A 13980-nucleotide genomic window follows, 5' to 3' on the forward strand; every position below is an offset into this window, starting at 1 on the left:
GAATCCAGCGCCCCAACTGGGACTAGACCCCCGGGTGCCGGCGCCACAGGTGGAGGATTAACCAAGTGAGCCGTGGTGCCGGCCATGTAACTCTACCTTTCAAACAAATAAATAAATCTTTTTCACGCCTGCAGTGCCAGCATCCCATATTGTTCGAGCCCCAGCTGCTCTACTTCCAATCCAGCTCTCTGCTATGGCCTGGGAAAGCAGAAGATGGCCCAAGTCCTTGGGTCCTTGCACCCGTGTGGGAGACCTGGTAGGAGCTCCTGGCTCCTGGCTTCGGATCAGCCCAGCTCCGGCTGTTGCAGTCATTTGGGGAGTGAACCAGCAGATGGAAAACCTCTCTCTCTCTCTCTCTGCCTCTGCCTTTCAATTAAATAAATAAATCTTTTTTAAAAAGATTCTGAATGGAGGGTTGGCGTTGCTGCACAGTGGGTTAAGCTACCACTGTGATGTCAGCATCCCATATTGGAGTCCCAGTTCGAGTCCTCACTACTCTGCTTCCAATCCAGCTTCCTGCTAATGTACCTGGGAAGGTAGTAGATGATGCCTCAAGTACTTGGGCCCCTGACACCCAAGTGAGGACCCAAATGGAATTCCTGGATTCAGCCTAGCCCAGGCCTGGCTATGGTGGCCATTTGAGGAGTGAACCAGCAGATGGAAGATATACCTCTCTCTGTCACTCTGCCTTTCAAACAAATGAATATATATATATATATATTTTATGATTTTATTTATTTATTTGAGAGCTAGAGTTACAGACAGTGAGAGGGAGAGATATAGAGAGAGGTCTTCCTTCCATTGGTTCACTCCCCAAATGGCTGCAATGGCCAGAGCTGCGCTGATCCAAAGCCAGGAGTCAGGAATTTCCTGGTCTCCCACGTGGGTGCAGGGGCCCAAGGACTTGGGCCATCTTGCACTGCTCTCCCAGGCCACAGCAGAGAGCTGGATCAAAAGTGGAGCAGCTGGGTCTCGAACCAGTGCCCATATGGGATGCTGGTGCTGCAGGCCGAGGATTAACCTACTGAACCATGGCGCCTGCCCCAAATATGTATTTTTTTAAAGGTTCAGGTTAGGATCCGCATCCCACATCAGGTTAAATTCCTGGTACCATATTACACTTTCTGCTAATGCAGACCATTGGAGGCAACAAGCGATGGCTCAAGTAATTGAGTCCCCACTCTCTCTGTGGGAGAGCTAGATTGAGTTCCCAGCACCCAGCTTCCAACCAGTCCAGCCCCAACCACTGCAGGCATCTGGGGAGTAAACCAGACAATAGGAGATCTCTCTCTCTCTCTCTCTCTCTCCCCTTCTCTTTTTGCCTGTTGGATTAAAAACAAAACAGAGCCTCGATAAATAGCGATATGATGAGTGCTGACCGATAATATGGGCCAGTATTTTTTTTCACAGCGATTTACATGAACTGTTCATTTATATGTAGAATACTTATGGCATGTTTGCTACATACCAATGACAGTCAGTTTTAAAAATTGGGGACACAGGTGAACAAAACAGATAAAAATCTGTTAAGGAGAAGAGATAGTAAATAAACTCACAAGTAAAATATATAGTGTTTCAGATGGTGTCAAGTGCTGCACCACAAAAGCACCAAGGGAGAAGGCAGAGTTGAAAGGAAAGCAGGTGCATTGTTGTGGTGGAGGGGGTCCCGTTGCTATTGTAAACAGCATGGTCAAAGAAGGCATCTCCGATAAGGTGAGTCTCTGATAAGGTGACATTTGAACAGAGAACCGGAGGAGGTGAGGGAGAGCATGGTGGCAATATCTTGGAGAAGAACCTTGCAGGGGACTGTGTGCAAAGCCTCTGGTGTTAGCCTGTAGGAGGGAAGTAGGGGATGGGGCACAGAATTAGCGGCTTGTAGGTCACTATACAGATTTTGGCCTGCTTGAAAAAAAAAATTTTTTTTTTATGTATTTGAAAAGCAGAATTAGAGAGGGGCACACAGAGAGACTGTCCAACCACTGGTTCACTCCACAAAGTGGCTGTAATGACCAGGTTCTGGGTCAGGTGGAAGCCAGCAGCCCAGAGCCTGGAACACCATCCTAGTCTCCTCTCCCACGTGGGCACCAGGGGCCAAAGGACTCGGGCCATCTTCTGCTGCCTTCCCAGGAGCATCAGTAGGGAGCGGGATCAGAAGCGGAGCAGCTGGGACTCATGTGGGATGCCGGCGTCGCAGGTGGCAGCTTAACCCGCTGCGCCACAACGCATGCACCCACAGGTTTTGGCTTTTACTCTTAGTGAGATGGGAGGCTAGTGCAGGGTCCTGAGGCTGGACACACGGAACGGCTCCTAAGGGGACGAGGTGGGCGTTCAGCCCAAGTTCCTGACCCTCTGCCACCACTAAACTTTAGCCTTCTTTATTTGGGCACTGCCGTCCTATGTCTTCAGACAAAGAAACTGGGACCCTGAGAAGTTGGGTGGCTTGCCCGAGGCCACGCAGCCGGTGGCAGCAGTGGGACAGGGAGCCTTAGGCCTGTCAGCAGCCAAGTTCTTTACAGCGCACCGCCTCCCTCAGGTGTCTGAAGAGTACTGACTTCTTGCCTGGAGGTCGCTACATTGCGAGAGGAGGCAAGCCGAGGATTCCGTCTCTACCCGGGACAGCGCTGTCCCTTGGAGGGGAGCTCCGGCCCCTCGCTCTGCGGGACTGCAGGCACCTTTCCCGAGCCCGGCACGGAAGAAAAGAGAGAAAATGAGCCTTGATTTCAGGGTGGCCTGGCACGCATCCACGAATAGGAGAAGCAGGTGTCACCGGAGGGCAGCCCCAGCCGCCGCCTCTACCGCCCCCTTCCGCGCCCCGGCCGCGGAGCTCCGACTTCTGCGCCGACTCCTGGGAGCCGGCGGGAAGGCGGGGCGTGGCGTCCGCGGCGCGCCCCCGTCACGTGACGGGGCCATCATGGCGGCCGCCAGAGCCCTGCCCGGCTCCCGGAAGCGGGCTGTGAGGGGCGGGAGCGCTGCAGGAGCCCGAGCCGAGCCGGAGCCACAGCGGGGCGGGCGGCCGGGCGGCCTGGAGCCGGACGTGTCCGGAGCGTCCCCGCAGACCGGGGCAGCAGGTGAGACGGGATCTGGGCGCGGCGCGAGCGGGTGTGGCGGTGCTGGGCTGAGGCTAGGGGGCGCAAGGGGGTGCCCTGACCCAGAGGAGGGGGAAACCCGAGCTGCACGCGCGTGACCCTGAAGCAACTCGAGAGGCCCGCGCAGGTGGGAGGGATGCTCGGTCGGATCCGGAGGCATTGAGGGCAGACACGGGCTTCCCCCAGCGAGCATGGGAGCGAATGGAGGGACGTGTGCAGAAGTTGCTGTGGAAGAGGCCGGGAGCCCCTTTAGAATTTGCGGGACCAGATTCGGGAAGAGACTCCCCCTTTGCTGTGCCAGGCAAGGGTGGGGTGCATACTCGTGCCTCGCCCTCCCTGCCGCACAGTGTCCTAGGAGACAGCCGTGGCGGAGCCACTCCTCCCACCCACCCAACTGGTCCCTCCGGTCTTGGGGAGTGGAGTTGGCAGGGGGGTGCGTGGGTGGGGCTGCCTTCGTTCTGCTTTAGACACCCTTGATGGAGCTTCCCTGGCAATGGACTTGTCTCTGACCCTCCCTCCCCTCTCTCCAGGTCGTCCGGGGGCCCACCATGCTCGTGACTGCCTACCTGGTTTTTGTGGGTCTCCTGGCCTCCTGCCTGGGGCTGGAGCTGTCGAGATGCCGGGCCAAGCCCCCTGGACGGGCCTGCAGCAACCCCTCTTTCCTTCAGTTCCAACTGGATTTCTATCAGGTCTACTTCCTGGCCCTGGCGGCCGACTGGCTGCAGGCCCCCTACCTCTATAAACTCTATCAGCATTACCACTTCCTGGAGGGTCAGATCGCCATCCTCTATGTCTGTGGCCTTGCCTCCACAGTCCTCTTTGGCCTGGTGGCTTCCTCCCTCGTGGACTGGCTGGGTCGCAAGAAGTCTTGTGTGCTCTTCTCCCTCACTTACTCTCTGTGCTGCTTAACCAAACTGTCTCAGGACTACTTTGTGCTGTTGGTGGGCCGAGCCCTCGGAGGGCTCTCCACAGCCCTGCTCTTCTCGGCCTTCGAGGCCTGGTACATCCATGAGCACGTGGAGCACCATGACTTCCCCGCTGAGTGGATCCCAGCCACCTTTGCCCGAGCTGCCTTCTGGAACCACGTGCTGGCTGTAGCGGCAGGCGTGGCAGCCGAGGCTGTGGCTAGCTGGATGGGGCTGGGACCCGTGGCTCCCTTCGTGGCTGCCATCCCTCTCCTGGCCCTGGCTGGCTCCTTGGCCCTCCGCAGCTGGGGAGAGAACTATGACCGGCAGCGAGCCTTCTCAAGGACTTGTGCTGGAGGCCTGCGCTGCCTCTTGTCGGACCGCCGCGTGCTGCTGCTGGGCACCATACAAGCCCTGTTTGAGAGTGTCATTTTCATCTTTGTCTTCCTCTGGACGCCCGTGCTGGACCCACACGGGGCCCCACTGGGCATTGTCTTCTCCAGCTTCATGGCAGCCAGCCTCCTTGGCTCTTCCCTGTACCGCATCGCCACCTCCAAGAGGTACCACCTGCAGCCCATGCACCTGCTGTCCCTTGCTGTTCTCATCGTCGTCTTCTCTCTCTTCATGTTAACGTTCTCCACCAGCCCGGGCCAGGAGAGTCCAGTGGAGTCCTTCATAGCCTTTCTGCTCATTGAGTTGGCGTGCGGGCTCTACTTTCCCAGCATGAGTTTCCTGCGGAGAAAGGTGATCCCCGAAACAGAGCAGGCTGGCGTCCTCAACTGGTTCCGGGTGCCCCTGCACTTACTGGCCTGCCTGGGGCTCCTCGTCCTCCATGACAGCGATCGGAAGACAGGCACCCGGAACATGTTCAGCATCTGCTCTGCCGTCATGGTGATGGCTCTGCTGGCCGTGGTGGGACTCTTCACCGTGGTACGGCATGACGCCGAGCTGCGAGTGCCCTCACCCTCTGGGGAGCCCTATGCCCCTGAACTCTAGCCCTGGTCCGCGACGAGGGGCCTGGGGTGGACTCTTGACCCCCGCCTCTCTAGGGTTGCACGATCTTGCTGAAACTCACTCCTGACAGTGCTTTGGGCTGGGGAGAACCTGGGGGTGGTGGACTGGAAAGAGGGTGCCACAAGTTGCCTCTGTGTTGCTCCCTTTCCCCTTCCCATTTAAAATAAACATTTTTAGCTGATCACGGATCGCATTCACCTCCCCTCACCTGTACCCACTTCAGTAGTCTCTGGTGAGTGAGCAGCTGGAGGCTTTGAGAGACAGACAGGACTACCAGCAAAAAGTTTCTCTCTCTGACCCTCTCCAGAGTGAGAGCTGTGGAATTTCTCAGCAGAACTGTGTGGGAAGGACCTGCGGCTTTAGTCTTCCACGTCCAGGCTAATGGAGGGACTGGTAGATGCCCTATGTGCCAGGCCACTGAGCAATCATTCCAGGGCCTTGGGCCGCTGCTGTGCCCTCCCGTGGGGCAAATCCCCGAGTCCCTTCTTGGAGGAACAGGCTTACAACTCAGCACCAGCACATGCCTGCCTTCTGTCCCACTTGTTCAGCATCACCAGGGCCCACCAGGTCCTGTGTCCCTGCGCGAAACCCAAATGAAGGGCTGCTAAGGGGGAAGGAGAGGTGAATGGCTAAGGGACCAGGACACCTTGTCTCCACCTGACTTCCCCACCCAGGCTGAGTGAGGGTGAGGGAGCCATCAGGGCAGGAAACAGTACCACTGGGAATGCCAGTTCTGTGGGCTCCTCCCTGCCTCACCTCTGATTGTATCTGCCTTTGCTCCTCCCACCAAAACCCCAGGCTTCTAGGGGGAAGCAGAGCCAGCTCTGAGAAGGGTGGGGATGGAGAGAGGATAGGCTCAAGGGTGTGTCCTGGAATGCACTTGAGATGGGCAGGGGGACCCACCTGTTCTGGAAAGGGGCTGATGAGCTTTTCCTGGGTCTCAGACTGCTTCCCAGACAGGAGGATGCAAGATGTTCCAAGACCGGCAGGTCCTGACCTGTGTGGAGAGAGAGCGTCAGCTGGTGCTCCAGGAATGTGGGGTGAGGCTGAGGGTCCCTGCTCGGAGCAGAGCAAACACAGTTTCCTACCCAGGCTGCAGGGGCTAGAGGTAGAGGCTAAGTACAGGAAACCGGTATCTTCTCCCCTTACTTGCCAGCACACCCCCCCCCCCCATTATTTAAGACTAAAGACAGGAGTCTGGGGGCAGGTACTGAAGTGCAGCTCAGCGGGTTAAGCTGCTGCTTGGGAAGCCATGTATCCCACATTGGAGTGCTGGTCAAGTCTGGCACCTCTGTTCCTGCTAATGCATGCTGGCTAAAGCTGCGGATGATGGCTTGAGTGCTTGGGCCCTTGCCACCCAGACGGGAGACCCAGATGGAGCTCCTGGCTCCAGCTTGAACTAGCCCTGGTGGGCATTTGGGGAGTGAACCCGTGAATGGAAGATCTTCCTCTGTCCCTTTTTTCACTCTGCCTTTCATGTAGATGAAAATAAACATTAAAAAAAAAGTCTTTTGTAGTAACCCTACTTCCTGTTTCTGCCCTGTTGAGCTGGACTCATAAATATTGTAAAGATTTATTTACTTATTTATTTGAAAGGCAGAGAGAGAGAGATCTTCCATCCACTGGTTGATTTCTCGAATAGCTACAACAGCCAGGGCTGGACCAGGCCAAAGCCACGAGTCTGGAACCCTTTTTTTTTTTTTTTAATTAATTTATTTATTTACTTGAAAGAGTTACACAGAGAAAAAGAGAGACAGAGAGAGAGAGAGGTCTTCCATCTGCTGGTTCACTCCCCAGTTGGCTGTAATGGCCAGAGCTGGGCCAATCCAGAGCCAGGAGCCAGGAGCTGCTTCCGGGTCTCCCACAAGGGTGCAGGGGCCCAAGACTTGGGCTGTCTTCCACTGCTTTCCCAGGCCACAGCAGAGAGCTGAATTGGAAGTGGAGCCGCTGGGACCTGAACCAGCACCCACATGGACGCCAGCACTGAAGGCAGCGGTCTCACCCACTACACCACAGCACCACCCTGAGTCTGGAACTCTTACCTGCATCTCCTGCTTGAGTTGTGGGGGCCCACACACTTGGGCCATCTTCAGCTGCCTCTGCTGGTGCATCAGCAGGGAGCTGGATCAGAAGCGGAGTAGCCAGGACTCCCAGCTGGTGCTTTGGTATGGGATGCTGGGGTCTCAAGCAGCAGCTTAACCTGCGGCACCACAATTCTGGCCTCTCAGATACATTTTATAACTTTGTTGGTTTTTGTTTCAAGATTTATTTATTTGAGAGAGTTACCTAGAGACAGAGATCTTCCATCCACTGGTTCACTCCCCTTAATGTCCGCAACAGCCGGGGCAAAACCAGGCTGAAGCCAGGAGCCAGAAATTCCATTCTAGTCTCCATGTGGGTAGCAGGGGCCCACGTACTTGGGCCATCGTCTACTGTCTTCTAGGGTGCACATTAGCAGGGAGCTGGATCGGAAGCAGAGCAGCGGGGACCAGATCTGGTGCTCAGATATGAGATGCTAGTGTCATAAATGGCAGCCTGACCCACCATGTCACAACACTGGCCCCTTTATAGTTATTTGTTTACTTTCCATCTCTTCCTATCATCCTGAGATCTTCTTAAGGGCAGGAAACGGTCATACTCCCCGTTGTCTGTTTTATACACATAAGTGTGCTTTGTCCATGGCTGTGCTCAGCACACATCTGGAAAGGAGATAGGCTAGCCCACACCTGGCTTTTCCAGTCATTCATTTTGGTGGGCAGTTGGCCTAGTAGTTTTGGTGCCCACATCCTCTATTGGAGTTCCTGGGTTTGAATTGTAGCCTTGGCTCCTAAAATTCTAGCCTTCCGGGCCGGCGCCGCGGCTCACTAGGCTAATCCTCCGCCTAGCGGCGCTGGCACACCGGGTTCTAGTCCCGGTCGGGGCACCGGATTCTGTCCCGGTTGCCCCTCTTCCAGGCCAGCTCTCTGCTGTGGCCAGGGAGTGCAGTGGAGGATGGCCCAGGTGCTTGGGCCCTGCACCCCATGGGAGACCAGGAAAAAGCACCTGGCTCCTGGCTCCTGCCATCAGATCAGCGCGGTGCGCCGGCCGCAGCGCGCTGGCCGCGGCGGCCATTGGAGGGTGAACCAATGGCAAAGGAAGACCTTTCTCTCTGTCTCTCTCTCTCACTGTCCACTCTGCCTGTCAAAAAAAAAAAAAAAAAAAATTCTAGCCTTCCACTAATGCAGAACCTAGGAAGCAGCAGGTGGTGGCTCAAGTAGTTGGGTCCCTGCCACCCACTTGGGAGACCTGGATGGAGTTCCCAGGCATCTGCCTGGCTGAGCCCTGGCCTTTGCACACATTTAGGGAGTGATCCAGTGGGTGGGATAGTAGTGGTGTGTGTGTGTGTGTGTGTGTGCGTGCGTGCACACGTGTGTCAAGCTCTCAAATAATTGAGAGCATGTGCTGCTTTTGGGAAGTCTGTTAGACTTCCCAGTAGAATCAAGAGTGTGGTCCCTGATTTGTTCTTTTGGATGATAGTGATTATTGTTGGAACCCTTAGGGGGCCTTCCATTCCTAAGTGATAAGGAAGTAGTGGTTAGAGGAGGTGGACTAATGAGGTTCCTTTAACTTTGTTCTGAAGAGCTGCCTTCAAAGGGGTTGGTGGCAGATGGTGGAGTGAGGAGGGGTCTTTCCTATCAGACTCACGGTGAGTTGAGAGCTGGATTGTTTATAAAGCCTTAAACGTTTTATTTTTAAAAAAGATTTATTTATTTGAGAGGCAGAGTTCCAGAGAGAAATAGAGATCTTCCATTCACTGGTTCACTGCCCAAATGGCTGCAACAGCCTGGGCTGGGCCAGGCTGAATCCAGGAGTCTGGAATTCCATCCAGGTCTCCCTTATGGGTGGCAGGGGTCCCAGCAACTGGGCCGTCCTCTGCTGCCTTCCCAGGTACATCAGCAGGGAGCTGGATCAGAACTGGAGTGGCCTGAACTTGAACTGGTGCTCTTAGGGGATGCCAGCATTGCAGGTGGCAGTTTAATGCCAGCCACTGGTGTAAAGAGGAAAATCCACATAAAGAAAGGAAGTGAGTGTCCAAGCGGGAAAATGGGATCTCTCTGTGATGTGCACTGTCTGTGTCCCATGGACCTTTACCCTCCTGCCCACCCAAGCTGTTTCTCTGGAGAAAGGCAAGAGTGGGATCAATTTAGCCTTGGCCACGTGATCCACATAAGGGTATTAAATGTAGGATTGGCTCAGCAGGTGCACATGGCCTGTGGAATGCATCTCTTGACGCTCTTCTAGCACCGTGATGTAGTTACGAGCACGGATGGGGCCTGGCTGCCTGGTTCCAGTGTGGCTTCACTGCTCTGTGCCTCAGGCTCTTTTTCCATAAAATGGGGAAGACAATCCAGTTTCTCGCCGTACAACTCTCACCAGACTGAAATGCATAACTGTAATCAAGTGCTCAGAACAGTCCTTGGCCCACAGAATCAAACTTTTCCAGTGCAGCCGAGCCTATCTGGACTTGGGTGTGAGAATGAGTGGACGCGGCTGTCATGATGTGGGTAAGTTTCCAACACATCCTAGTGGTTGGGGGATTCCCAGCAGTGTTTATCCTTGATCCTGACCCAGATGGATGGCTCCAGCAGCCATCCAAGAGCCCTTGTACTCTGGGATGTGTGAGCAGCTGAATTGGGTGTTGTATGTTCCACTTGAACTCATTTCCTCTTCCTCAAGTGGGAAGGTCACCTTAGGGTCAGCCTGGATACACACCACCATCTTTCACTAGGAGCCTCCTGCCTGTCTGCATTTCCATCCAGCTGGAAACAGGAGTACGTGATCCATAGCAGTTGGGTCTAGGTTCCACTCCCTGTTGCTGCTTCCCTAATCCCAATCCTGTGGTCCTCCTGTCTCTTTTTATTCTTTCCTACCACTTCCCCACAGAACTACAGGACAGGAATATAGAACAGAAGTTTGTCAGGCTTGGATCAAATCTGATCCAAAATCCTTCAGGGACAGACATTTAGCCTAGCAGTAAAGATGCCAGTTAAGACGGCCCCTCTGCCTTATCAGAATGCCCGGGTTCATGGCCGGCGCCACGGCTCACTAGGCTAATCCTCCGCCTAGCGGCGCCGGCACACCAGGTTCTAGTCCCGGTCGGGGCGCCGGATTCTGTCCCGGTTGCCCCTTTTCCAGGCCAGCCCTCTGCTGTGGCCCGGGAGTGCAGTGGAGGATGGCCCAAGTGCTTGGGCCCTGCACCCCATGGGAGACCAGGAAAAGCACCTGGCTCCTGGCTCCTGCCATCGGATCAGCGCGGTGCGCCGGCCGCAGCGCGCCAGCCGCGGCAGCCATTGGAGGGTGAACCAACGGCAAAGGAAGACCTTTCTCTCTGTCTCTCTCTCTCACTGTCCACTCTGCCTGTCAAAAAAAAAAAAAAATTAAAAAAAAATTAAAAAAAGAGTGCCTGGGTTCAATACCTACCTCCAGCCCCAGACTCCAACTTCCTGCTGATACACACCCTGAAGAGGCAGTGGTGATGGCTCAAGTGATTGGATTCCTGCCACCTGCATTGAATTCTTGGTTTCTGCCTTTGGCCTTGGCTCAGTCTTGTGGGCATTAGAAGAAGAAACCCATGGATGGGAGATCTCTGTCTCTCAAAAGAATAAATAAGGGGCCAGCACTGTAGTGTAGCGTTGGCAGCCCATGTGGCCGTCAGTTCGAGTGCTGGCTGCTCCTCTTTCGATCCAGCTGTCTGCTGTGGTCTGGGAAAGCAGTGGAAGATGACCCAAGGGCTTGGGCCCCTGCACCCACATGGGAGACCCAGAGGTAGTTCCTGGCTCCTGGCTTTGGATGGGCTCAGTTTTGGCCTTTGTAGCCATTTGGTGAATGAACCAGTGGTTGGAGGATTTCTCTCTCTGTCTCTACTTCTCTCTCTCTGTGACTCTGCCTCTCAAGTAAATAAATGAACCTTTAAAAATGAAAACCTTTAAAAATAAAAAAAGAATAAAAATTTTGAAATAACAAGAGACAGGGGCCAGTGCTGTGGCATAGAGGGTTAAGCCTCCATCTGCAGGGCATCATCCCATATGGCCACCAGTTTGCGTCCTGGCTGCTCCTATTCCAGTCCAGTTCTTTGCTATGGCAGTAGAAGATGGCCCAAGTGTCTGCGCTCCTGCACCACATGGGAGACCTGGAAGAAGCTCCTGGCTCCTGGCTTCAGATCAGCTCAGCTCCAGCCATTGTGGCTATTTGGGGAGTGAGCCAAGTGGATGGAAGACTTTTCTGTCTTTCCCTCTCCCTGTCTGTAACTCTACCTCTCAAATAAATAAATAAAATCTCTTTTTAAAAAGTTTATTTATTTTAAAAAAGACAAATTCATGGGTTGGACATATGATACAGATGTTAAGCTGCCACTTGGGACAGCCATATCTCATATTGAAATGCTAGGTTTGAATCGTCCACTCTCCATTCAGCTTCCTGTAACGTGCACCCTAGGAGGTAGCAGGTGATGATGTAATCAGTGGGATCCCTGCCACTCATTCGGGAGACCCAGATGGAGTTCCTGGCTCCTGGCTTCAGTGTGGCCCAGTCTGGCTACTGCAGGTATTTGGGGAATGAAGAGCGCCTGGAAGCTCCCTCTTTGTTTCTTTTTCTCTTTCTGCTTTTCAAATTACAAAAACAGATAAATAAAAATGCTTTTAAAAATTTCACATTTGGGGGCCAGCACTGTGGCGCAGTGGGTTAACGCCCTGGCCTGAAGCGCTGGCATCCCATATGGGCGCCGGTTCGAGACTCGGCTGCTCTGCTTCCTGTCCAGCTCTCTGCTGTGGCCCGGGTAAGCAGTGGAAGATGGCCCAAGTCCTTGGGCCCCTGCATCCACGTGGGAGACCTGGTAGGAGCTCCTGGCTCCTGGCTTCAGATCAGCACAGCTCTGGCTGTTGCAGTCATCTGGGGAGTGAACCATCAGATGGAAGACCTCTCTTTCTCTGCCTCTCCTCTCTCTGTGTAACTCTGCCTTTCAAATAAATAAATAAATCTTTTTTAAAAAAAATTTCACATTTGCTTCAAGGTTTCTTTTTTTATAATAAAGTTATATGATCTCATTGCAAAATAGTCAAATGCAAGTACAGATATACATATTTTAATGTGAATATATGTTACTATGTTATATTGAAATACATATATTAACATAAAATTACTATATGTAAATACATCTGTACCTTAGTGACAAGTTCTGAGAAATGTGACGGTGATGTCATCATTGTGTAAACATGATGGAGCTATGTTGTAACAGGGCAATATGATCTCCTGGGACCAATACTTACTGTATATGCATTGTGCCAGTGATCAAAGTGGCTGTATAAAATGTAAACAAATGACAGGACCCTACAGTCCCACTCATTAGATTACCACAGGTAAATGTTTGGGATCTAGTCCACCACATTTAATTTTTAAAATAAAAATTGTATCATACTATTCATGCTTTTCTGCAACTTGTTTTTACTTATTAATATTTATTTATTTGAGAAGCAGAGAGAGAGGTCTTCCATCCACCGATTCACTCCCCAGATGGCCACAACAGCTGTGTCTGGGCCAGGCTGAAGCTGGGTCTCCCATGTGGGTGGGAGGAACCCAAGTACTTGGGCCGTCACCTGCTGCCACCCAGGTGTATTCTCGGGAAGCCATATGGGAAGCCTGGAGAAGCCGGGACGTGGACCAGGCGCTGCAGGATGAGGCAGTGGCCTAACCAGCAGCGCCACAACACCTGCTCTAACGACATGTCTTTTTTTTTTTTAAGATTTATTTATTTGAAAGTCAGAGTTACACAGAGAGGAGAGGCAGAGAGAAATAAAGAGGTCTTCCATCTGGTGGTTCACTCCCCAGATGGCCACAACGGCCGAAGCTGCGCTGATCCGAAATCAGGAGCTTCTTCCAGGTCTCCCACGTGGGTGCAGGGGCCCAAGGACTTGGGCCACTTTCTACTGCTTTCCCAGGCCATAGCAGAGAGCTGGATCGGAAGAGGAGCAGCTGGGACTCGTACCACTGGTGACCATATAGAAGGCCTGCACTTCAGGCAGTGGCTTTACCCAATACACTACTGTGCCCCCTCAGGGCATCTTTCACTGTTTTCCCAGTCTCATTAGCAGGGAGCTGGATTGAACTGGCGTGCAAGCCTCTTGAGATTCTTTGGAGATAGCATTGTTTTATCTCTTTTGTTTCTCTCTTAAAAGGGAGACCCACATGTAGTTCCTGGCTCCTAGCTTTGGCCTAGTCCAGCCCTGGCTGTTGTGGGCATCTAGGGAGTGAACCAGTGGATGGAAGATTCTCTCTCTATCTGCGTGTGTGTCTATGTGTCTGTGTTACTCTGCCTTTCAAATAATTTTTTTTTTTTTTTTTTTAAAGAAAGCCTGATGCCGGCGCCACGGCTCAATAGGCTAATCCTCCACCTTGCGGTGCCGGCACACCGGGTTCTAGTCCCGGTCGGGGCGCTGGATTCTGTCCCGGTTGCCCCTCTTCCAGGCCAGCTCTCTGCTGTGGCCAGGGAGTGCAGTGGAGGATGGCCCAACCCCTGCACCCCATGGGAGACCAGGATAAGTACCTGGCTTCTGCTATCGGATCAGCGCGGTGCGCCGGCTGCAGCGTGCCGGCCGCGGCGGCCATTGGAGGGTGAACCAACGGCAAAGGAAGACCTTTCTCTCTCTCTCACTGTCCACTCTGCCTGTCAAAAATAAATAAATAAATAAAAAATAAAAAAGCCTGACTTGGATTCCTGACTTCAGCTCCTGCTAATGAGGATATTGGGGAGGCCACAGTGATGGCTCAAGTGGCTGGGCTCCTGCACCCATGGGAGACCTGGATTGAGTTCCTGGCTCTCCACTTTGGCCCAGCCCAGGTCCATCCATTGCAAGCATTTGGGGAGTGAACTAGCAGATGGGATCTTGCTGTCTCTGTCTCTCCATGTCGCTCTGCTTCTCAAAACACAGACATTAAACATT

At 53.3% G+C, this 13980-nt stretch overlaps 1 protein-coding gene across 1 annotated transcript; it reads left to right on the forward strand.

The window, feature by feature from the left end:
- The first annotated feature begins 2884 nt into the window (after window positions 1–2884).
- MFSD5 (major facilitator superfamily domain containing 5) lies at window positions 2885–5186 on the forward strand. The gene is made up of 2 exons (XM_008256508.4): window positions 2885–3068; window positions 3617–5186. The coding sequence occupies exon 2, from the start codon at window positions 3635–3637 to the stop codon at window positions 4985–4987; it is 1353 nt and encodes a 450-aa protein (XP_008254730.1). The 5' UTR covers window positions 2885–3068; window positions 3617–3634; the 3' UTR covers window positions 4988–5186.
- The last annotated feature ends 8794 nt before the right edge of the window (window positions 5187–13980 follow it).

Source organism: Oryctolagus cuniculus, chromosome 11 (assembly GCF_964237555.1).
Source record: "Oryctolagus cuniculus chromosome 11, mOryCun1.1, whole genome shotgun sequence".
NCBI lineage: Eukaryota > Metazoa > Chordata > Mammalia > Lagomorpha > Leporidae > Oryctolagus > Oryctolagus cuniculus.

Excerpts from the sequence above, each read along its gene's own strand:
- MFSD5 (XM_008256508.4), top strand. The coding sequence starts at position 3,635 with ATGCTCGTGACTGCCTACCTGGTTTTTGTGGGTCTCCTGGCCTCCTGC.